The 25394-nt window shown below is 48.1% G+C and overlaps 1 protein-coding gene across 1 annotated transcript in view; it reads left to right on the top strand.

The window, feature by feature from the left end:
* Nucleotides 1–25394, top strand: part of Vps35l (VPS35 endosomal protein sorting factor like) — a 105944-nt gene that overhangs the window by 2059 nt on the left and 78491 nt on the right. Inside the window, exons 2-9 of the mRNA XM_028867798.2 lie at nucleotides 777–876; nucleotides 2817–2984; nucleotides 5065–5187; nucleotides 6736–6760; nucleotides 9033–9109; nucleotides 10487–10615; nucleotides 18517–18601; nucleotides 23593–23652. Coding sequence (XP_028723631.1) covers nucleotides 777–876; nucleotides 2817–2984; nucleotides 5065–5187; nucleotides 6736–6760; nucleotides 9033–9109; nucleotides 10487–10615; nucleotides 18517–18601; nucleotides 23593–23652 — 767 coding nt within the window. The remainder of the gene's footprint in view (nucleotides 1–776; nucleotides 877–2816; nucleotides 2985–5064; nucleotides 5188–6735; nucleotides 6761–9032; nucleotides 9110–10486; nucleotides 10616–18516; nucleotides 18602–23592; nucleotides 23653–25394) is intronic.

The raw sequence follows: 25394 nt of genomic DNA, 5'->3' as shown, positions 1-25394 counted from the left end.
TTAACTCTGAGCTGGTGAAGCTACACTTATCATTTCCTTTGCTCTAGTTGGCTTTTGGCTTTTGCAGTTGCACAGCCTGGGCTTTTTCTTGCTTCTCTGGCACTTATTCTTCTGGGGCACCTCCCCCAAGCCCTCACTGTGGACCCTGCGCCCTGCTGTGTCTGTCCCCTTGACTGTCTGTCCAGCTCCAGGAGGTCTCTTGATCCCTGCTGGGTCTGTCCAGCTCCGGAAGGTTTGCTCTAGGCTCTGGCTGCCTGGCCTCCCAGCAGCCTCCGCTAACACTGAGGAAACAAGGCTGGGGAAACTGGCTGGGCTCTTGGTGAGCTCCTCTGTGCACTGGATCTGCCCTCACAGATCCAGGATTTGTTGGCAGAGTTTTTACCTTCAGACAGCTTGAACATTGTTTGTGTAGCTTAGTTGGTAGAGTGCCTACCTAGCACACAAAGTTTGGGGTTTCATCCTTAGCATGTTATAAACAGTTTGTAATGGGGCATGCCTGTAATTCCAAAGCTTGGGAGGTGGAGGTGTGAGGATCAGGAGGTTCAAGGTCATGCTCAACCGCCTAGTGAGTTTCAGGCTAGTCTGGGCTACACAGTGAACTCAAATCAATAATAAAATAATTTTCACGTTTTTATTTAGTGTTTTGTGTTGTTCTAACTAGCAACATTCTATGCTCCAAATTGCTCCCTTGTCAGTGGGATCCAGATAACAGTTTTAGGTCTCAGTCACCCACTGGTGTCACCTTTCTGATTCACCAAATGTGTTTCTGTTCACAGGCACTCCCGGAACAGGAACTACAAGGCGGAGCTGGCGTCTAGCAGGTTGGAGACAGTGCCTCTGGAGTGTGGGGACTACCACCCGCTGAAGCCCATCACTGTGAGTTGTGTGCAGGCAGGCTCCCTGCAGCAGGGCCCAGTGCCTTGGTCTAGTGGTAACTGCTTTCGCGTGTTCGAATCAACCCACCTTCATGTCCTTGAAGTTGCTGTGGGGAAAAGGCCAGGACCCCGGTTTAGATGCTTCCTGATCTTTCTGTTGGGACAAAGAGTCACTCTGGCCACCAGGGGGTGTGGGGGTCGTGGGGTGGAGCTGTCTTGAAGAGCATCTTAGACTCTTCAGTTCAAACAAATGAAAGCAGGCAAGAGACCTGCCGGTCCCTCTCTGTTATGTGAGCACTCTTATTAACAGGTGCAGCTGCCCCTTGTCCTTCGGTGTTCTGGAAAGATTGGCTTCAGGTACCCCACGGATACCCAAACCCTCCCCATTGCAAGGCCCTGATATCAAATTTCTGTATAAGCTACATACACCCTCCTAGGTGTTTTTTGTCACATGTGGACCAGGTTTGGTGGTCCACACCTGACATCCTCACACTCAGGAGGTGAGCAGGAGGAGCAAGAGGTCAAGGTCATCTTGGCTCCATGAAGCTATCTCAAAATAAATCCAATGTTTGTATTACTCACAGTACCCAGTCAAGAGCCGTCCACTGGAGCTCAGGAAATGACAGTCTATACTGGTCAGCTCAGATGCAGTTTTAGGCTTTTGATGGTTCTGGACTTTGAACCCAGGACCTTATAGATGCTAGTCAGGTGCTCTACCTCTGAGCCATACCCCAAGACAAGTGCAGAGATTTTTACTGAATATTCAGTCATGGAACATTGGACACTGGGTGGTAGTCACATTGTGGTTCGTGATCCGACCTAGACATTGCTGCCAGGCAGATGGCATGGTGGCCTTGTTAGAAAGCCGATTCCCAGGGCTGGAGAGACGGCTCAGCAGTGAGGCCCTTGCTGCTCTAGCAGGTATCAGGTCCTGTACTCCCGAGCAAACCGAAAGCAGCCCTATGGTGCCGCTCCAGCTGCATAGCAAGCATTAGGCTAGTCTGGCCTACCCAGTGAGGTTCTGTCTTAAAGACGAGCGAACAAACCAAACCAAAGAACACTCTTAAACTCACCACCACAATGGAGAAGAAGTCTTTTCTGTAGTCTCGGTCTGCTACCAGCTATGGGGTGGGTCTACACATTGAGCAGTTTCTGCTCTCCTGCCTCCAATGGGTGACCTTTCATCCAATTCTGACAGCGTTCCAGACAGGAAAAGCCAGTGCATAACACTTCTGTGACCTCACATACCAGATAACAGCAAGCCGTTCTTCAGCAGACACCAGCTTTGGGGGGCGCTTTGAGTCCAATCCTACTTAGAGATTGCTAGCACCAGACCCCACGCCAGTTACTAGGGCCAAATCCGGGTTGTGCCCTGGGCCCCTGACCTCTATAAAGGTCCTGCCATCTTTCCTTGGCTTCCATTAATTTGCTGAGGCAGTGTGCAGAGCTCAGGGAAGCCCTCCTGGTCAGGACAGTATGGAGAACCTGATGGCCAGCTGGAGGCAGTGTGTTCCAGGAGACACGTGGGGGATGACCCAGAGCTTCTCTGCCTCCCAGGCATGACCCCCCTGCCGCCTCCATTGTTTATCATCCTTGTTCATCGTCACAGATATTCCTCAAGTGCCTTCAGTGAGGGGTTTCATGTAGGAGGAGACACTCAGTGGTCAAGTTGATTATTTTGAACTTTGTTGCTGGCTCTGTCCTCCCTGGAGGGTGGGAATGAGGCCTGAAGTCATCCCTAGCTCCTAGGCATGACTTGCCTTCCTGAGGACCAGCTGCACTGAGGGAGATTCTGTGTCATGTCAATTGGTCACAGAACGTAAGCATTCCCTCTGCGCCAGTGACTGGTCGTTCCGGCTTCCACAGGAAGACAGAGTGACCTGGTTGACTGTTACCTGGTGCAGGTTCCAGGTGACCTCCACTGTACAACTTTCTTCACAGGTCACTGAGTCAAAGACAAAGAAGGTGAGCCGGAAAGGAAGCACTTCATCCACATCCTCCTCCTCTTCCAGCTCCGTGGTCGACCCTCTGAGCAGCGTCTTAGATGGCACTGACCCCCTGTCCATGTTTGCAGCCACCTCAGACCCTGCAGCCACAGCAACAGCCACAGTAAGTCCGACTGCCTGGCCAGCAGCAGGTCTCTGGGTGTCAGTCAGGTCCTTACCTGCAGGGATGGCGGTTTGAAGGTTCATGAAGAACGCCTTGGGTCATTCTGATGGTGACAGTTGAGGACATCCTCATACCTGTGTTCTAAGTGATGATTAAGTGTGTTGACAGAGAGAGGCTGGGGGAGGTCTGTGAGGTCTCTATATTTTTACTTATTATTTAAATACATTTTTTGTTTTTGTTTTTTGTTTTCTGTTTTTTGAGACAGGGTTTCTCCGTGTAGCTTTGTGCCTTTCCTGGAACTCACTCTGTAGCCCAGGCTGTCCTCGAACTCACAGAAATTCACCTGCCTCTGCCTCCCAAGTGCTCGGATTAAAGGTGCGCGCCACCACCACGCAGCTTAAATGAATTTTTTTTTTAAAGACAGTGTTTCATGTCATGCACACTGGCCTGGGTGAGAATGACCTTCAACGTCTCTTCCTCCTGTCTCTACCTCCAAAGGGCTGGGTTTACTAGTATGAGGCTCCACTCCCAGTTTGTTCAGTACTAGAGATTGAAGCCAGGGCTCTGTGCAGTCTACCAGCCAAGCCACACTCCAATATCCCCAGCCTCTCTTCATTTAAAATGAAATAAGTCTTGACAGTATGTCTTAGAGAACTGTGCATATTGTGGCCTTGTTAGTTTGTATGGCTGCATTATATTCTGATTTCTTTGTTGGTTCCCATGGCGCTTAGGCTGTTTGCTGGTTTTGATGGCACACCATGTCTTTTAAATATATACCTCTTGGTGCCTGTGTGCAGGGGTCTGCACAGGGGAGCTCCCCACTGGATGAAGGCAGTGGACATGCGCTGTTCTGAGTGCTGCCCCTGAGCCGTCCTCTGAAGGGCCTCAGAGGTCTGTATTCCTGCCAACAGTGCTGAGTCTCACCTGTTTCCCTGATTGGCTATTAACAGTTACTTTAATTTTCTGCTATTTGGACTGTTGGAAAAATTTTTTTTCAGTATGCTTTACAATTGATTTATTTATTTTATTGTATGTGTGGTGGTTTTGCCTGTGTGTGTATTTACCCGCTGCATGTGTGCCCGCAGAGGTCAGAGGAAGGCGTTATCTACTGGAATTGAGGTACAGATGGTGGTGAGCTACCATGTCGGTGTTCTGCAAGAGCAGCGGGTGCTCTTCCCCCAGAGCAATCTCTCCAGCCCCTCGCTTCCCCCAGAGCAATCTCTCCAGCCCCTCGGGGCGCTTTTTATTTCTGTGTTTCAATTTAAAAAGTTTATCTTGTATGTGTGTGCTTGTGGGATGCATTTGGATATGTGTTTACATGTGTATGGAGGATGTGTGTAAGTGCACACTTGATTGTGTTTGGAGGTCAGAGGTCAACATCAGGTGTCTTTCTGGATTGTTCTCCACCTTACTTGTTGACATGTCGAGGAAGAGGCTCTCACTTAAACCCAGAGCACACAGATTGGCTGGTCTAGCTTGCCAGATTGCCCAGGGCTCCCATCTTCACCACTGTGCCTTGTAAGCATGAAGACCTGAATTTGATCCCAAGAACTTGTGTGAAGAACTTGCTAAGAGTGCTGGGAGAGGGGTCTCTGGGGCTTGCCTGGCCAGTTAATTTGGCCCAATAGGTAAAGTTTAGGCCAGTGAGAGACCTTGCCTCAAAGATTGCCTGAGGAGTGACTTCTGAGGCTGATTTTTGGCCTGTACACACACCACACACACACACACACACACACACACACACACACACACACACATCCAACCAATATTGTGGCCAAGTGGTGGCACATACTTTTAATCCCAGCAGTCGGGAGGCAGAGGCAGGTGGATCTCTGAGTTTGAGCCCAGCCTAGTCTAGAGAGTGAGTTCCAGGACAGCCAGGACTACACAGATAAACCCTGTCTCAAAAGCCCCGCTCAAACACACACACACACCAAAAAAGAAGAGAAAACAGTATTGCTGGGGCTGGAATATAGCTGAGTGGTAAAGTGCTTGCTTAGCATGCTCAGAGTTCTGAGAAACAGAATGAACAATGTCAACAAACACTTCCGTCCTGAAGAGGTTTCCCTGCCCTCTCTAGGACAGCTCCAGAAAGAAACGTGATAAGGATGACAGCTCCTTCGTGGGACCTGATTTTGAGCCCTGGGCCAACAAACGGGGAGAGATCCTTGCCCGGTACACGACCACGGAGAAGCTGTCGATCGTGAGTACCTAGCGGCATGTCAGGCTCAGTGGCCCAGCTCCAGACCCTGGAGTTTCCCCCTCTGTGTCAGTGTTGTTTGGGAGAGAAGCTAATTGGCTTCTAAAGAGTTGTGTGGAGAGTTAGGGGTGCAGCTAGTTCAGAAGAGGAATTGGCAGTGTGGGACCCTCGGGAGGGTGAGTTAAGAGAGCCCCCAGAGAGGAGGACAGGGTGCACCTCCCTCCTGGGTCCCTCTTAGAGCTGGAGGCTTGCTCTTGGAGTGGCCAGTGGGTCAGGCAGTTGGCTTTTTCTGGGGCATGTGTGAAGTAGAGACCTTCCCTTTGCCCCAGGCAAGTTACTCCCATCAGGAGTACCTGCTCAGGTGAGCAGTGCCCACCCTGGGCAGTCAGTACTGTATTAAGGTCAGGCTCAGTACTTATAAGCCAGGTTCTCTCTTTGGACAGCAATAAGAACGTTCTGTCTCTCCTTACTCTGAGGACAGGTCCAGAGGTGGGGAATCCAGGGCTGGGATGGCAACTTCAAGGTCCAGGTTCCAGGTCTTTTTGTCTCCTCTGCTATTTCTAGTGTTGCCTCATGTGTAAGTTGATAGAAGGAAAGTAGAAGAAAGATGTAGCCCCTCCCATTTAAGGAGGCCTTCTGGCAGTCCCCTGGGCACTCCAGTTCCTGTGGCTTTGGAGGTGGCCTTGGATAGTATATAGCCGCAAGAGAAGCTGGCTGGGCAGAGGAGCTTCATGGCCATCTGACCGTTAGGGAGGTTCTACCCCAGCACTTCACTCTCCTTCCCCTCCACTGGGCACGCTGAACAGAATGACAGAACTGATTGGTTATTGAACACTTTTTTTTTTTTTTTCTATTTTCTTGAATGCATAGGTTAATTCAGAGAAGCTTTTCTCAGTCATCAGTCCTTTTAACCCCTGAGGGTCATTTCATTTGGAAATGTCTAAAGTTATGTTTGGCTGATAAAACTCTAGTGTGTGTTTGGCATGTTGTGGGCCGAGGCCAGAGAGACTGCAAAACTCCACAGTGCATAGGCTAGACCCCACAGAATGGAGCTATACAACCCATGAGGCAGGAGCATGACAGCTGAGAAACTCTGATTTAAGAGCCCAAAATGGGTCTAGTACTCAGTGCTGCTAGCATATCAAAATTTTTGCTATTTATTGGCTCACTTGGAGACCTTACACATGAGTTGAAGTTCAAGTTTTAGGTAGTTTTTAGCAGCCTACAACTTCTATTTTTGAATATACACTCCACCGTTCATTTGCTCTTTGGGCAAACCATGACCTTGTTGCCTTAGACTAAAAACAGCCTTGGAGTTAGACAAGGAAATACTTAAGAGTATTTGCTGCTTTTCCACAAGACCTGAGTTGAAGTCCAAGCATCTATGTCAGGCAGCTCACAACTGCCTGTAACTCCAGCTCTAGAGGATCCCACACCTCTGACTCTGAGGGCATCAGCATTTACACGTACATAATCCCCAACCACAAAATGAAAATAATAATAAAAAAAGAGAAAAACCATTAATTTCATTATTGTTCTTTGTTCCTGCAGAATCTGTTTATGGGATCAGAAAAAGGTAAGATGAATGTTCTGATTGGCAAGTTTACCATGTATAACGGAATGAAGAGACCATTAGCTAATCTCTGTAGAGGGAGCAGTTTCAGGTTACAGCCATCTGGGAGGAGAGCCCTGTGGTTGATACACTCTGTACACACTGTCAGCATCCATACTCAGACCCAGGCAAGGCCTTGCCATTTCCTTGGGTCTGAGGCACTGGGGTCCTTGACAGGGCCATACTCATACATGAATGCTCATCTTACAGGGGTACACTCGCTCCCCACACTTCACCTTGTGCCCTGCTGCTGTGAGCTGAGCTGCTTCCTCATGGTTCCCACATATATGAACTCAAGCCCTTTATAATCCTGAGCTGGGATAATCATCAGACATTTTTCCCTCTAGTTGGTTCTGTTGGGCATGTTGGTCACAGTGTAGTTCTTGGTAATTAAATAGTTTTGCCGTGCTGTTAGCAGATAATAGACTCCCTACCAGTCTGTGCCAGAACCAGGAAACCAGAGCCTGAGAGGAGAATCTGAGTAGCTGTGTATGTGAGCCAGTGTTCCGTTGCTGTGACAAAATACCCCAGACAATCACTGAAAAAGAGGAAAGGTTTTCCTTGGCTCACAGTTTCAGATGTTTCAGTCTATGGACTCTTGGCCCTGTGGCTTTAGGCCCATGCTGGCACAGTCTAGAGTAGTGGGAACACATGCCAGAGGAGGCCTGGTCAACTTATGGGAAGCAGGAAACAGAAAGAGGAAGGGGCCAGGGTCCCCTTAAGAACACATTTTCAATGGCCTAACTTCCTAATGCTGGCTCAGTTCTGCTACCTCCCGGGGCACTGTGAGCTGGCAGCCAAGCCTTCATCACATGGACCTTTGGGGGATATTCCAATTTCATCCTGTATTCATTTGGAAGGAAGAGCAAGGGCCAAGTCAGTCATGTGACCCTCAATCCCATCATGGGCAGCCCTTTGAAAATGGGGAGATGATTCTGAAGTTGGTGGGTTGGATAGCAGCAGTGGTCTGGATAGATCCTCTTGTCCTCTGTCTGGGCTGTGACTTCCAGTCTATCATCTACATCCACTGGTCCTGCCAGTATTGGGGATTGTAATCAAACATTTCCTGTCCTGACCGCCTAGTCCCAAATAACTGACTCAGGGTCTGAATATGAATTATAAATGCTTGGTCAGTAGCTCAGGCTTGTGACTAGTTAATGCTTACATTTTAAGCTGACTCATATTCCTTATTTATGCTCTGCCATGTGGCAGTACCTTTATTAGCTTGGCATGTTCATCTCCTGCTCCTTCTGTGTCTGGCTGTTGACTCCTAACTCCGCCCTTCTCCTTCCCATCATCCTTAGTTTGGTCACCCCACCTATACTTCCTGCCTGGCTACTGGCCATTCATAATTTTTTTTTTAAACCAATTCAAGTGACAAATCTTTAGTGTCCAAGAGGATTATTCCACAGCAGGGGATGGTGTTGACAGCTGCTGCCTGAAAACTAGGCCTGTTTGCTTTGGAAGGGAGGGACCTTTGACATGTTTTTCCCGCTCTGGGCAGATGAAGAGGTGGGCTGTCGTGTTAGTGTAAGGGCTTGGCAATGTTATGCATGGCAGAGTTTTGGCATTGTTCCTTTAGTAACAAGCAAACAGTGGGTGTGATTCATAAATACTATTCGTGGAGTTCACCTTTCTGGGACTACCCACTCTGCTTCTGGAGGCACCTGCTGGTGGGAAAAGCTTCTGCTAGAACTCAAGCCATGAGGAAGCTGAAGCCTCTTTCGCCATCTCAGTGTTCTGAGGTGAATTCGTTTTCTGGTGTGTTCATGGTGACATAAGAAGATGCCTTTCATACTGGGTATGGGTGCAAGAGAAAACTAGCTGGAAGTTTTCCTGTGTTCCACCCGGCCCTGAGGTCCCACAGCCACTTACAAAACAATCACTTAGAGGCTTATTATTAATTGCCAACTGTATGGCCTATTGCAGGCTTCTTGCTTGCTAGCTCTTTTATCTTAAATTAACCCATTTCTATTAATCTATGTGTTGCCACGTGACTGTGACGTTACTGGTCTGCTGGCATCTTGTTGCTTTTTGGGCAGCGGGCTGGCATCTCCTCTTACTCTTCTTTCTTCTCCCGTCTCTTCAGTTTGAATGTTCCACCTAACCTTATTCTGCCTTGCCATTGGCCAAACAGCTTTATTCATCAGCCAATCAGAGCAACACATAGTCACAGCATACAGAAAGATATCCCACAGCAGAAAACTGCTTGTTGACCAACATCTCTCCCATGTAGGCAGAGCTGGAGCTGCGGCTTCTGCTATGTCAGAGAAGGTTCGGACGCGCCTGGAAGAGCTGGATGACTTTGAGGAGGTGAGCAGTCCACTTACAGGGCACATCTACAGCCCCTCTGCTGAAGAATGCCAGACTGGGTGGTGGCTCATTGCGCTAGGCTTCCTGGGACCCTGACTTAGTTCAGGGAGAGATACTAAGGCATAATGGCCAGCCACAGGGGGACCTGAAGTGAGCTGGTTCTCCTGGAGGCCTCTTTTCACTTTGTGATGTGGGAGCAATCCCTCTGTCATCTGGGGGCCTTGTCAGTAGTAACATCCAAATGGAGTTACCTCCAATGGAGCAGCTTTGTGTGGCTCAAAGATCAACCTTGAAGCATTGCTTACACAGGGCTACTCTGCCTATTGGATGTGGCACACAGGACCCCGTGATTGCTTGTGTATGCTTTTAAAAACTGGCTTATTGCTTTTAACAAGTCTCAGTTGTTCAATTTTACCAATAAGGACTCTGGAGTCAGATGTTGGGGTGAAAACCTGCTAGCTCAGAGAGGCAGAGAAAACACCCATTTGACCTCTCTCCTCAGCTGATGTCCCAGCCTCTCTCTTCTCCTATACTGCCTCAAAACCTCCTCAAACTGAAAAGTCCCTCCCTCCTACTTCCTGTGTCTCTCTATCCATCCTCCTGACTCCCTCTTACTCTCTGGTTTTTTCCTGGGTTCACTTCCTGTCAACTGGCTTCTGGCTTCACCTCTTGACCTATGGTTGACTTTATGTAATCCTTTTTAGAATATTCAAGCAGAAAGCTCTTGGATTAAAGGTGTGTGCTAGGGCTGAGCCACACCACAACTAGAAACAGGTTTTTCCAGTAAATAACTGCAATCTCGGGGGTCACAGTGTGATCAGATATCCTATAACACTGGCTTGTTTTCCAACTTTTAAAATCTGGTAAGTTTAGAGCTGGGGAGAGGGCTCAGTCAGTCACGTGCATGCTGTACAACATGAGGACCTGAGTTTGATTCCCAGCACCCATGTTAAATGGCCTGGTGTTTTTGCATGCATGTATGTACATACACCTCTTATGTGCCAGGTGCCTGAAGCAGCCAGAAGAGGACATTGCATCCTCTAGACCTGGAGTTACAGCTGACTGTGACACCACTTGGGTGTGGGGAACTGAACCCAGGTTCTCTGTGAGTTCTCTTAACTGCTGAGCCATCTCTGTAGCCAAAATCTTTATGCCACAGCTTCTAGTACCAAGCCGGGCACACAGTAGGTCCTCAGGATATAAGTCCCAGTATCCCATCAGCAGCAGTGCTGGTAAGGATCATGGCTTCATCTGTGGCAGGCTGGGGGTGCAGATGCTGGACACTGAGTGGCAAAGCACAGCTGTTCTGTGTGGAGATGGTGGTCAGTCAAGGCTTTTCCTTTCCTCCTGTGCTCACTTTCTGCCTTCTGCCCACAGGGATCCCAGAAGGAGCTCTTGAACCTGACCCAGCAGGATTATGTGAACCGCATAGAGGAGCTCAACCAGTCCCTGAAGGATGCCTGGGCCTCGGATCAGAAAGTGAAGGCTCTGAAGATTGTCATCCAGGTCAGGCCATGGGAGGGTTTGTGGTTTTTCAGTTCTTAACTTTTCTTTTCTTTTTTAAGATTTTATTATTTATTTATGTATATGAGTGCTTTATCTGCATGTACAACTTTATGCCAGAAGAGGGCATCAGATCCCACTAGAGATGGTTGTGAGCCACCATGTGGTTGCTGGGAATTGAACTCAGGACCTCTGGAAGAACAGGCAGTGCTCTTAACCACTGAGCCATCACTCCAGCTCCCCAGTTCTTAAATTTTCAGTGTAAAACTCCACTTCCTTTGATTTTCAGAGTCTTCCCTCTCTCAGGGTCTTGCCCTGGTTCATCTCTTGTGTGTTCACAGACATCCTTTGAAAAGCCATGATTGTGAATCTGTTTGTGAGATGACTGATCCTGGGACCACCATGTACAGCAGTGCAGGTTGTACATCCCATGACTTCAGGAACCTCTGTCACTCTAGACTACAGAATTAGTGATTCACCCAGTGCTGTGCAGGACACAGGCCTTGGGACAACCGCTGTCATATTTGTGATTGTGCGCACTGAGGTTTGAGTAATTGTCTTTTAGGTTGCCTTTGGAATCTTTGAGATTGATGTCCCTCTCATACACTTTAAAGATGTAGACATAAAGGAAAATGCTTTCATACTGTAAGAAGAAGTGTGTTCAGTAAATCATCTTCATGCATTAGTTGATCTGCTGTTGGCTCTTGGAGTCAGTCCTGTAAGGAAAAGGTTGTGTGTGTGTGTGTGTGTGTGTGTGTGTGTGTGTGTGTGTTTTTAAAGATTTATTTATTTATTGTGTATACAGCATGTCTGACTGCAGGCCAGAAGAGGGCACCAGATCTCATTACAGATGGTTGTGAGCCACCATGTGGTTGCTGGGAATTGAACTCAGGACCTCTGGAAGAGCAGTCAGTGCTCTTAACCTCTGAGCCACCTCTCCAGCCCCATGTGTTTTTTTTTTTAAAGATTTATTTTTATTTATGCATATGTGTATGTGTCTTTGTGAGTGTATACCATGTGTGTGTGGGTTCCCGTAGAGGCCAGAAGAGGGAGTCAGGTCCCCAGTGCTGGAGTTCCAGGTAGTGTTGGCCATCTGTTGTTGGTGCTGGGACTGAACTCAGATCCTTTGGAAGATCAGCAAGTGCTCTTTTTTTTTTTTTTTTTTTTTTTTTTTTTTTGGTTTTTTCGAGACAGGGTTTCTCTGTGTAGCTTTGTGCCTTTCCTGGAGCTCACTTGGTAGCCCAGGCTGGCCTCGGAACTCACAAAGATCCGCCTGCCTCTGCCTCCCGAGTGCTGGGATTAAAGGCGTGCGCCACCACGCCCGGCCTCAGCAAGTGCTCTTAACCATAGAGCCATCTCTTCATCCCCAGGAAAAGGTTTTATTCTGCTCTTTTGCCCTGAAGATTCTCCTATCTTGGCAAAAAGTACTTTGGTCAGGCACTGGGTATGTGGCTCTGTTAGTAGAGCGCTTGCCTAGCATGCAGGAAGCCCTGGGTTTGATCCCCAGCACTGCACAAACCAGGTGTGTTGGCATGTAGCTGCAGTCTCAGGACCTAGGAGGTGGAGGTGGGAAGAGCAAGGTCATCCCCGTCTATATAGCCTGCTGAGGGACACCTGTCTCATGATGATGATGATGAAGGTGGTGGGAAGAACAAGGTCATCCCTGCCTACATAGCCTGCTGAGGGACACCTGTCTCATGATGATGATGATGAAGGTGGTGGGAAGAACAAGGCCATCTCTGCCTACATAGCCTGCTGAAGGACACCTGTCTCATGATGATGATGATGATGGTGGGAAGAGCAAGGTCATCCCTGCCTACATAGCCTGCTGAGGGATACCTGTCTCATGATAATGATGATGATGGTGGTGGTGGTGGGAAGAGCAAGGTCATCCCCGTCTATATAGCCTGCTGAGGGACACCTGTCTCATGATGATGATGGTGGTGGTGGTGATTTCAATTAAAAAGAAAAAAAAACCAAAACAAAACTGCAGAGCCAGTGAGGCCCTTGGAATTAACCTGAGTTGGATCCCCAGAACCCACAGTGGAAAGAAAGAACTGAGCCCTGCAAGTTGTTGTCTGACCTCTACGTATATACCATGGCACACAGTGGTCTGCCCCCCGCCGGGCCCCCGCCCCATACACTCAACATACATAAGTACATGTACAAAAGTTAAGAAAATTTTGAAAGAAGTACTCAGGTCATGGTCAAAGAGAGAATTCACATGCACCATGTGACTGTTTTTGGAACAGCGTGTCTGAAACAGCCATTTCAATTCAGAGGGCCAGCCATCACTGTCACGTCTCATCCTGGTAAAGGGACGTGCTCTTCTCTCCGACTCTTGTGAGAGAGGTTGGAGCTAGGGCTGTGTGCATGTGGCTCTCAGAGTGTTTGAAGTTGAGTCTGTGTGCAGGAGGGTGGTCTTTCCTGGGGTTTCATGACTCGAGGAAAGCTGGGCCATTTCTCCCATGTCCTGATGTTTACAGAGTAAATACTCCCGGGGAAAGGGCCTCTCATCCTGCCTGCAAACCAGGGCATCTTCAAGTTCAGAGAGCTGCAGGTGTGTGCACTGCGGAGTGACCGCAGCCTGGAACTTGGGACTCCAGCAGAGGCCAGTGGCTGGGGAAGGAGTCAAACAGTGTCTGACCAAGCCTTAGCTGCTGGATCCTAGAGTTGTGTGTTGCAGACTTGTTTGTGTTGTTGTTGCTCCAAGACTGCCCGTGGTCAGAGGGCGGAGTCCACTCAGCTGGCTGGAGTGGACCATAGAGTTTTCTGGTGACTCAGGAGAAGATAGAGGGACACGGAAGGAATAAGGAGGGACTTAAAGAGAAGCTCTGGTGGGAAACGGTCAGATAATCGATTCTATGTCGCTCCTTGGATTTATCAGGTTTTACTATTCCCTAATATTTAACTCCCAAGCTTTATTTTTTTTTTTTGAGCCAGGGTTTCTCTTGTGTAGCTTTGCGCCTTTCCTGGAACTCACTTGGTAGCCCAGGCTGGCCTCGAACTCACAGAGATCCGCCTGCCTCTGCCTCCCGAGTGCTGGGATTAAAGGCGTGCGCCACCACCGCCCGGCCTAAGCTTTATTTTTAATAAAACAGTGAAAGAAGTAGCAATAGTTCTACATGCTTGGTTGCTCTAAGGGGATGATAAAGACATGGCGTATAGGGAAAGAAGCAAGGTCCCCTTGTGTGCTTTGCAGCAGGCTTTCTTTTTCTTTTCTCTTCTTTCTTTCTTTCTTTCTTTCTTTCTTTCTTTCTTTCTTTCTTTCTTTCTTTCTTTCTTTCTTTCTTTCTTTCTTTCTTTCTTTCTTTCTTTCTTTCTTTCTTTTTTTTGTAGAGCACTTGTTTAGCTGGAGAATGGAGAACCTGGGCTCTGTTCCAGGACTGAAATTCCCCATCAAAGTAATTTTCAGCACATAATTACTACATGTTTAAGCCTAGAATTCAATGACTTTGAGCTTGGTTTAGTGGTGTACACATCGATTCCCAGCACTGGGGAGGCTGGGTCTGGAGGATGACTAATTCAGTGTTAGCCTGGGCTACATCTCAAGACCCTATCTCCCCAAAGAGAAGATATACAGTGACTTTTAGTATATTTATAGCTGTATAAGTATCCCACACAAACCAGATTTAGAATATCTTCATCGCCTTAACTCCCTGTCTGCAATCAGACCCCACCATACTCCTCCCAGAATGCCACAGCCTGTCTTCTGCCTCTTCACATGCCACCCCTGGGCATGCCACAGGATAGGCTCACTCTGTACATACTCTTTTGCATTTGGCTTCTCTAACCAGCTGAGTTTTTTTTTCATCTGGTGTGTTGTGTGTCGACACCACGTTCCTCTGAATAGTATTCTGTGGCCTGTGTCACCGCAGTTTGGGTACCTGCGAATGGTTGGTGATTCCCTGTGGGTTCATCTATTATGTGTGTGGATGCCACGTTCCTCTGAATAGTATTCTGTGGCCTGTGTCACCGCAGTTTGGGTACCTGCGAATGGTTGATGATGCCCTGTGGGTTCCATCTTCTGGATAGTGCATATAAATCTGTGGATGTAATGTCATCTTGTCTTCTGGGTGGATTCCTGGGAATGACCCTGCTGGGGTGGGTGTTGGGTTTCTGTTTCGATTGTTTAGAAACTACCAAACTGCTTTTGAAAATGGCTGTCCCGTTACGTTCCCACCAGCAGTGTTAAAGCCACAGTCCCTCCGTAGCCCTCCACACTGGCTAGTCCGCTGTGCATGTGCAAGTGTTGGTGTGTGTGCATCGGCACATATATGACAGTCAGAGACAGCCTTGGATGTCAGTCCTCACTTTCTACTTAGTTTTTGACAAGGTCTCTTATTGCCCCAGGTTCTGTATGCCAGGCTAGCTGGCCCAAGCTCTGGGGATTCCTTCTCTGCCTACAGTCTCGCTGTAGGAGCCCTCAGATTTAGGGGATTTGAGCTCAGGCTTTACCTGCTGAGCCACCTTCCCAGCAAACAGCTAGGATTATACTTCATTGAAAAGAAAACAGAATACCCACCGTCACTTCAGTGGTTTTCTAGTAACGTTGATGAGTTTGACCTCAGTCTTAATAACTTGTCAGCAGTCAGCTAGTGAATAGCCCTGTGTCTCAGCCTGTGCTGCTGGTGACGCTGAGCCTGGGAGCTGTGTGAGAGACCCTCATGTCCAAGCTGCACCCAGCCTGCTTTCATTGGCATCTCCATGGACGAGGTGTGCTTAGGTCACTGAGCGTGCTGCAGGCTTGCCTTTTGGTGTAACAGCCTCACAGGGCCCTGGTTAGAAGTACTGCTTCTTTGGTGTGTTGGCTGGAGAACGTGTGTGTGTGTGTGTGTGTGTGTGTGTGTGCGCGCGCGCGCGCGCGCCTGTGCTTGTATGTTGTATACACGTGTACGGGGGTACGTTGTGTGCATGTGGAAGCCAGATGTTAATGCTGGTTGGGTATCTTCCTCAGTTGCTTTCCCCCTCATTTTGAGAGACAGTCTCTCACTGAACCTTTATCTTTCATATTTAGCTCCTGGCTGGCTAGCAGGCTCTGCCCACCCGGTGCTGGGTTGCTGGTGCATGCCACCAGGCCTGGCTGTTGCAGGAGTGCTGGGGATCAAACCCAGGCCCTGATGCTTGCATGCCAAGCATTCTACTCACTGACTCATCTCCCAGCAGCTCCATGGAGGGTCTGTGCTTTTAAAAAAATTATTTCTTGCCAGGTAGTGGTGGTGATGCACACCTTTAATCCCAGCAGTCTGGTGGCAGAGGCAGGTGGATCTCTGAGTTTGAGTCCAGCCTGGTCCACAGATCGAGTTCCAGGACATCTAGGGCTACACAAAGAAACCCTGTCTCAAACAAAACAAAACAAAAGAAGCCCAAAGGTTTTTTTTTTTTTATTCTTTGAAATTAATTGTATCATTTCCCCTTGTTGTTTTCTCCCCCTAGACTTTCTCATATACCCCTCCTTGCTCCCTTTAAAATTTATGGTCTCTTATTTCATTAATTGTTGTTACATGCATATATGTATATGACTACATATCTATTCCTAGATATAACCTCCTCAGCCTGTATAAAGTTACTTCTGTGTGTGTTTTCAGGGCTGACCATTTGGTACTGGATAGCCAATTGCTGTGTCTTCCCCGGGGAAGACTGTGTCTCCCACTCTCACCATTGCTTGTGTAGGGTTGAGGCCCTGTGAGCGTTCCCCATCCACGTTAGCATGTCCTGGTTCAGCTCATGGTTAGGCAGTCAGGCTGGTGGGACTATGGGCATCCCTTGATATTCTATATTCTTTTTTTTTTTTTTTTTAAGATTTATTTTTATTTATTATGTATACAGTATTCTGCCTGCATGTGTCCCTGCAGGCCAGAAGAGGGCACCAGATCTCATTGCAGATGGCTGTGAGCCACCATGTAGTTGCTGGGAATTGAACTCAGGACCTCTGGAAGAGCAGTCGGTGCTCTTTAACCACTGAGCCATCTCTCCAGCCCGATATTCTATATTCTTAACACCCTTCCCAGAGCACCCAGGTCTCACCAGAAAGGGCTTAGGAAATGGTACCGCGACCTTTAAAACATATCTTCAAAATGGTGTTCTATAAGGTAATTTTACATCAAAAGGTTATTTTGACTTTAACTTGGGATTAAAAAAATCTGGTTCCTGTCATCCTTTCTAAAACACATGTTCTGTGAAACCAGCTCGGGAGGGAGTCAGCCGGCACACAGCTGTCTGGGACGTCCCAGCCGGGCTGAATTTGGAGTCTTCTGTTGGACTTCTCTGTCTTGCCTGAGTTGAGGCCCCCTGCAAGGCAGTGATGGAGAAGTGGGGATGTCACTCCTAGGAACCATGGAGTGTGGACTGCAAACAGTCTCTGGGATTTGGGGTTGTTTGGGTTTGGGGTCCCCCCGCCCCACTCTGAGCCCTAAAATTTCCCCAAGCGATTGTTTAAGTTGGGAACTCATAAAGGACTGTGAGAATCACAAAGACAGCAGGAGCTGGAATCCTGTATGCATCCAGATGCCACCCTGGGGTCAGGATCCTTGTTTTAACAGCTCACATCTCCGTGCCTTTGAACATCTGGGCTGGGAGAGGGTTTCCGCAGGTCAGGCACATTGTTTATGTATAGGCATGTTATGCACGGGAGAAACTTGGCCACTCTTACAGTTTAGATGCTGGAGGATGGAGCCAGAGTGGAAATACATACCCAGGGGCCTCAGCTTGCTGGATATGTCCTGACCACCACATGCATGCCCTGCTCACCAGAAATGCATGTTCATGGACCTTTCTTTAATGTCCAATTTACTAACTATTTATGAATATGTGGTAAGTGTGAACATTTGTGCAGGCATGGACACGGACACGCAGAAGCCCCAGGAGGACTCCAGGTGTCTTCCTCTGTCACTGTCTGTCTTACTATTATTATTTTTCAAGACAGGGTTTCTCATCTAGCCCTGGCAGTCCTGGAACTCGAGTTGTAGACTAGGCTGGCCTCGAACTCAGAGATTCGCCTGCCTCTGCCAGTGCTGGGATTAAAGTGTGCTACCACTCGCAGCTTCTATCTTATTTATTCATTTATTTTTAGGGATCTTTCACTGAACCTGAAGCTCACAGCTTTGGCATTCTGGCTGGCAGTGAGCTGGCAGAATCTGTCTCCACTTCACAAAGCTGGGGCTGTAGACATGGGTGACCATGCCTGGTCATCTCTGTGGGTTTGGGAGATTTGTGCTCAGATTCTCAGGCTTGGACAGCAAGCCCTCCACCACTGTCATCCCTTGATGCCCTACATTGTTGTCAAGTGCTATTTATCTGAGGACCAACCAGAGGGATGATAAGAAACAGGAAAGCGCTTGGGTGCCTTACATTGGCTTTGAATTTGTAACAACTTCAGGGCATTGCATCTAATTCTTTAAAGTAGGAAGGCCAGTTCCAGGGGATCTGATGTCCTGACTGGCCTCCACAGACAACTGCACACATGTGCGTGTGCACGCTCACCCAATTAAATTAAAAAGGAGCTGGAGAGATCGATCACTGGTTAAGAGCACTGGCTGCTCCTCCAGAGCACTGGGGTTTGATTTCCAGCATCTACATGGTGGCTCACAACCATCTACAACTCCAATTCCAGGGGATCGGACACCCCTCTTCTGACCTCTGGCAGCACCCAGGCACAGGCATGGTGCATGTACACACATGCAGACAAAACACCCGTGTACATAACATCTAATAAATAAAGGAAGAAAAGCATGATGCTTTTTCTCATCAATGTCCCAACTCCCCACTGGGAGAGGCTGACACAGGCGTTGGCACTCATTGGTGTGTTTACTTGTTTATAGAGATCGTTAGTTTTCCATACCTAGAGGTTCCCCACCAAATCAGGCGCACCAGAATGAATGGCCTCTCCTGTTCTCTCTCTCTAGTGTTCAAAGCTGCTGTCAGACACGAGCGTTATTCAGTTCTACCCAAGCAAATTTGTCCTCATCACCGACATCCTTGATACATTCGGTAAGTACCGTAGCCATCATGTATCTAGGAGATAGATTTGCTTTGTCCGAAAGTGGTTACAAGTGGTGCCTAGGTTGGGTTCTGTTGTGGCTGTAGGTTGATAATCATGAGGGAGACCAGACTGCTCTGTGATTTTTTTTTTTCTCCTGTTTTTAAAGTCAGGTCAAAAGGTTTTATATATAGAATAGCATGTTATATATAGTGTATATATTTTATCTTAACAAAGTAGCAGGTTTTGTTTTTATTTTAATTGATGCACGGTAATTATCTGTTTATTTAAAGGTCACAGTGTGGCAGTTCAGTCCAGGTGTACAGTGTGTGACAGTCAGGGTCATTGGCATGGATGTCCATTGCCTCAGACGTCTATCATTCCTTTTGTGACCACTCACAGTCCTCTGCATTAACAGGTTGAAATATTTAGTAATTGCCGGGTCCCGTTTGTGTGCTGTGTGTTAGAAGTTATTCCTCCCAGCCCATTGCATGGGGAGCTCTTTGCTGAAACCCAGAATGTTCTCTTTTCTAATCTTCATATAGGCCAATAAAGTGATGAATGACGTAGGCAGGTGAGCAGCACATGCCCTGGCTAAGCTCAGCTCCATTGCCACCTTGAGGGCACCTGAAACTTGTACCTATAGGATCTGTGTGTTTGTCAGGATCCTGTTACGGTCGCCAAGTACTTAGGGTAGTCAGTTGCTAGGGAAGAGGGGCTTATTTGGGCTCAAAGTTCTGGAGTTTCCGTTTATGATTTGGGCCTGCGGTGGGCGGCAGGAATGTGTGACAGGCATATCCATTCATTCGTGGCTAAGAAGCAGAAGAGGAGCAAAGGGCTGGAGCCTCACACTGCCTTAAGGGCACTTGCTCTAGGTGGCCTAAATACTTGCCACTAGGCTCCACCTCTTAAAGGGACCTCGCCTCCCAAGAACACTGCTGGAGCCCACACCTTCCACTCATGGGCCTTGGAGAGACATTGAAGATCTGAACCATAGCAGAAACTCAGCCTCTCTTCCCAGCATGCTCCCTGCCCTCACGTGTGTCTGTCTCAGGAACTGGCACTGCCATACAGCCACGTTCCACCTAGCTGCACACCTAGACATGTTCTTCTGCCTGTGTCCCTGAAGCTCTCCCCAGCTTGCCCATTCTCCTGTGTCTTCAGTCACCACAGCTCTGTCTTGCCTGGATGGCAGTCACAGTGCCTCTGAGGTCTTCCTGGATCAATTGTTGGGATTGTTGGCCCTGTATCATATACTTCATGCAGCAGACAGAGATCTTTCACAGCTTCGTGAAAAGTTCTGGATGAAGAAACTAATATGAAGGCGCAGGGGTCCTTGGCCTGGTGTGTAGCAGTGGGCAGTTGCACCAGAACAGTTTGCCTGAACCAGACAGCAGGGCTCCAGGCTGTGCATGCAGTGTGGAGGCACCCAAGGAACTCGGAGATGCTTCCTTCTGAGAGCTGGAGGTCAGACAGGAATTCACTTCATACCAGAGAGGGGGCCATGGGCTTACAGCACAGAGGGCCTGTCTGTAACCCTTAAAGATCCGATGTGTAAGAAAACAGTCAGTCAGATAGCAAGTCTGTCCAGAAGACCAGTGACCTGAGTCCTCTCTAAAGCCGGTGACAACAAACCTTCCAGCCTGCTGAAGATCAGCAGCCTTCAGATGTGGCTGGACCTTGGAACTTGGTGTCATAGAGCTTGTGTGTTTTTCAGGTACTTTCTGTTGGCATGACTTCGTTCTCAAGATTCACACGGTGTTCCGTGTGTCCATCAGCTTTCCTGCTGGTGGTTGCTGAGTGAGGAAAGGGCTCTTTTTTCCAAGCAGCCCCAAAAAGTCTTTGAATTCTACCTCACTGGGCTGGCTTGGTCATGTCGTGATATCTGGCAATGAGATGGGCCAACTTCCGAGCCTGGGTTGATCACCCACAAATGTGTGCTGCTTCTGCCCAAAGAAAGAGGAATGGGCTCTGGTCATGTTTGGCGCTTACAAGTCTCCAGCTTTTAAAAAGTAGAGCCCTGCCTTACCTGGATACAAAATCCCGAGTCCTGTGGTTGGTGTTGTCGTGTGCTGTTCAAACAAACCTGCGTCTTGGCTGTCAGCATGATCGACCGAGGGTTGGAGCATCTTGCAGTGCAGGACCACAGGGCACTTGGCCCAGGCATCTGGAGATGCATAGCCAGGGTAGAAGCATGGCCTGCTTTGGTTGGCTTCTTGGTAGAGACCACAGACGTAGGTCGGCTGCTGGTTTCCCAGGCTGCTTGCTGCTCCTTCAGACATTCAGTTTTCTACCTGGGAAATGGTGCATAGGTGACCCCCTTCCAGACTGTCTGGAGAGAACTACCTGAGCGGGTGTGTAAGGAGCACAGCATTTTCCCTCTCCTAAGAGCTACCGGCAGGACTGTGGTAAATAATTATCGGTAGTGTCAGGCAGAGAGTTCATGATCAGAACATGTTCACTGTCACCACTGTGCTTTCCAGTCATGGTGTCTTTGAGGTGTCAGAAAGTGAGTCAGGAAAAGAACTAAGGCTTGGGGGAGACAGCTTAGCGAGGGAGAGGTTTTTGTGTAAGCGTGAGGCCCTGAGTTCAAAGCCTCAGAATCCACATTGAAGGTGGTCATCTGTGTGTGCACCTGCAAACCCATTGCTGTGGGAGGCAGAGCTAGAAAGATCACTGGAGCTTGGTGGCTTCCAGCCTGGCTTCAGGTTTGATGAGAGTCCCCGACTCCAAAGACTAAAGGCAGAGAGTGGTAGAGAACCCGAAAATTCTCCTCTGGACATTTGTTCATGGATATGCAATGCATTCATGGGCCACACATGCATACACACACTCAAATGCTCTCACACACACACATGCATGTTCACACAGAATGAACTCAGTCAAAGATTATTGTTTCTCGAAACAATGCCACTACCTGAACAAAGAAAGACAGTAGTTAACAGCGGTGTGAGGCTGGAATATGAAAAGCGGTTGTCTTTTCTGAAGGCTGTTTCTAGAGAGGTTACAGGCTTTTGTGTAGGAAGTAAAGGAGTTTGCATTGTTCCTCAGTGTGTGCAGGGACAAGCAGTACCTCTGTCCAGTGTGACCTGATGGCATCCCTGTGTCAGGAAGGGAATCTCTGTCTCTCTCTTCACAAGTGTGGCCTTGGGTTATGAAAGCAAAGGGTGGGAGTGGAGGGGGTGTTGGGGGACACTGGCACTGGAGCCCATTCTCTGAGGCTTCCAGAGCTTGCAGTGTGTGTGTTGAGGGGGTTTATTGGGGGTTGGGGGTTCCAAGCTGGGCTTCTCACCTTGGCTGGCGTCCCCAGGTTCTTATGGTTATTCCCAGAGAGCTTAGCTGTACCCAGACCATTTCTGTGAGAGTCTCTGGGGATGGATAGAGACATCACATTGGATGGAGATTTCCAGGAGCCCCGGGTGCTCTGCCTGTGTGCTGGGTCTGAGAAGTGCCAGTTTAGGGGACATGGGTCATTAGTCACCATTTCAAGATATATTCTCAGTTAGTGTCTCTCATACCTGAGCATGTATAAGGAGTTCCCAGTGATGGGGTTCAAAGTCGACATTCTAGTCACATTCCCTAAATCTTTGTCTCTTGAAGCTCTGAGCCGGGCCCAGGGTCTGTGCATTCCCAGGGTCCTCAGGCAAGTAGTTAGTCTGCTTTGAGATGCTCCTGGGTGGGACCTCAGAGCCTGGCTGCAGCCTCCACTGCATCCTGACCCCGTCGTTTCTACACGGCACCCCTGGGTCATACGCTCTCTGACCAGATAGGAGCTGCAGTTCTCCCATCTCCTTTCATGTATGGGGAAAGTATGTTGTTCTTCACTACCCTGAATAATGGGGTCACTTATTAAAAAGAAAAAAAGGAATACTTTTAAACTGGAGGTGATTTGGGAGAGCTGTGACTTGTATTTCATGTACGTCAATAACATTTTCTCAACAGCATGCACAGGGTAAATAAAGCTGTTTGTATCAGCTTTGGAGTCTAGCCTGCCCACCTAGTTTTGAAAACTAGAGTATTTATTTATTTGTTCATTTTATCTGTAAGAGAGGCTCTTATGTAGTCCAGGCTGGCCTCAGACTCATGCTATAGCCGATGACCTTGAACTTCTGATCTTCCTGCCTCTACCTCCCAAGTGTTGAAACTGCAGGTGTGTGTGCACCAAGCACAGTTTATGCCGTGCTGGGGACTTGAACTCAGGGCTAGGGAAGACTTGCTCCCAGTGTGCTACAGTGGCAAAGTCAAGTAGTTGATACAGCAACTTGTGACCTATAAAACCTAAAATGTCATCCACCCAACAAATCCTGAGTATCACTACGCACTGGTCAGGTACTGGAGGTACCCACAGTCAAAACAGGGAGTGTCTGCCTCCGAGAACCTCAGGGTTGGATGCTTTGGGGCACTGGGCTGATGCACACTGAGCAGGAGGGGCACAGCTGCTCAGAAGTGTAGCTACTCATTGTCTCTACAGCATGGTAGCTGTGGTGCCAAGGGCACATTTGCAGACAGCCTTGGCTGAAGAAGCCAGTCTTTCACATGGATTCACTGAATTTACCTAGAGTAATTAAGTTAAAAAACACTACAGAGTTTTGTGGTCTTCAAGGGTGTGGGTCAGCTGTATGTTCCCTGATCTCATTGACTGAGTTCTGGCCACAGGCCACTTATTTGCATCTGATACCTAAGCTAGGCGTGGCTGGAGCTAGAGTCCAATGTAGAGCACTTTCTGTTGAGTGTATGAGGACACCTTGGGCTGCTTTGGTCCTGAGTTCCGTGTTCTTTTTCCTCTTCTCACTAAAAAAAAAAAAAGCAAAAAAACAATTAAAAAAAAAAAAAAAAAATCCCAAAGCACAGTGGCTAAAAATGTTTGCCACTAGGTGGCAGCATGCCCTCATTAGTTAATGCCTGCTGCCAGGTTCCATTTTCTTGTCCCTAATTAGCAACATTTATTTAATGTTTGCTCCTGTGGTGTGTGATGTCAATACCATATGTCTTTTTCTCCTAGGAAAGCTGGTCTACGAGCGAATCTACTCCATGTGTGTGGACAGCCGTAGTGCCTTGCCAGGTAATGCCACACTTCCAGGGTTCTGGGCACCAATCTGCCCTGAACCACATTAGAAGGTTTTAATCAAGTCTGGATTTATTGAAAACAGATAAGGTTTTTAATTTTAGTGTGTCAAAAGGAACGCATTTGAGGTCTGATGGTCTCAGTCATCTATAGATGTAACCAACTGTCTTATTAAATAAGAAACACAGAACCAATGCAAAAAAGAAAGCCAAGAGATCAGAGCTAAGAGCCTTACCCATCTGCTGCAGCTAGCCTCTTAAGCCAAGAGACCTACTTCCTGTGTTTTTGTCTTTATATAGACTTTCTGTTCTGCCTTCTCATTGGTTGTAAACCCAACCACATGACTACCTCATCACTGCCTGTCTGTACAGACCTCCAGGTCTTCTATGGTTGATATTGAGATTAAAGGTGTGTGTCTCCAATGCTGGCTGTATCCTTGAACACACAGAGATCTACCTAGCTCTGCCTACCAAGTGCTGGGATTAAAGGCGTGCGCCACCACCGCCCAGCTTTTGCTATGGCTGTAATAGCTCTGACCCCTGGGCAACTTTATTTATTAACATACAAATCACATTTTAGTACAAATAAAATATCACTATAGTCATCCAAAGCTATCAGAAGGTCTGCGAAGCAGGCAAGTCATTAGAATGCACAAAATGGAATGGTGTGGAACCAGACCATGCACACCAGCTTCTCTTTTGCTGTTCAGCATCATGCCTGTTTCCTACGTGTCTTTCTTTCCAAGAAGCAAATTACTTAAATAAAAACTATGTATGCACGAGAGAACATCAAATAAATCAATAGTAGTAGATGCCCCGGCTCCTCAGTCTATACATAAATGATGTTGGCATTAAACTTATTGCCAATCAATTTTAAATTCCCAGGAGGTTCTGATGGGACAGGCGGATGATGGACTTGTATTGTCACATGAGTGATGGTGATGACGCGTTAAGATGCAGCATCTTCAGTGGCAGTTTCCTTTCCGTTCCCTCTTTAGCTCCCAAGCTTGGCTGTGAGACACCTGCCCGTTCTCCCCAGCTGGAGCCGCAGCCTTCTCCCTGCTCCTGACAGTGGTTCTTGTCAGGGGGCCAGGACACAGCAGTAGTGACAGGAACCCGTGATTTGACCTGGACCCTTCCTCTTCTCTTCCCCACTCCCTTTTTCTCACCCTCCTCTTCTTCCTCCCTGGTCCTCTTTTTTGTCCATCCATCCAAATAGCATCTGTCTACTCTCCTACCTATCCTCTGTTCATCCCCATCCACCTGCCAATCCCCGATCCATCCTTTTACCTGCTCTTCTGATCCTCCTGCTCCACCTCCATCTGTCTACCCCCCCCCATCCATCCATCCATCCATCATCCACCCATTCATCATCCACCCATTCATCATCTACCTCCTGAGCCCTTGGGAGCTACCTAGTCTCATCATAGAAGGACAAGGCCATGGCAGCAGAGTTGGAGCTGTGCCTGTACTGTCTGGTCCAGTGGTCACCAGCCCCTTGTTGCTCTTAGTACTTGAGACATGACTGGCAAGCTGAATGAGTTTTGGCTGTAAACAGAGATACTAGATAGCCTGGTGTGGAGGTTCATGCCTGAAATTCAGCATGTACCATCAGCACCCCAGAGGCTGAGACAGAAGGATTGTGGTTCAAAGTTAGCTTGGGCTACATAGTAAATTCTGTCTATAAACCCCAAGGACTGAGGCTATAGCTCAGTGGTAGAGTGCTTACCTAACATGTGA

The sequence above is a fragment of the Peromyscus leucopus genome, chromosome 1 (genome assembly GCF_004664715.2).
Source record: "Peromyscus leucopus breed LL Stock chromosome 1, UCI_PerLeu_2.1, whole genome shotgun sequence".
Classification (NCBI taxonomy): Eukaryota; Metazoa; Chordata; class Mammalia; order Rodentia; family Cricetidae; genus Peromyscus; species Peromyscus leucopus.
This window is presented reverse-complemented; position numbering and strand designations above follow the sequence as displayed.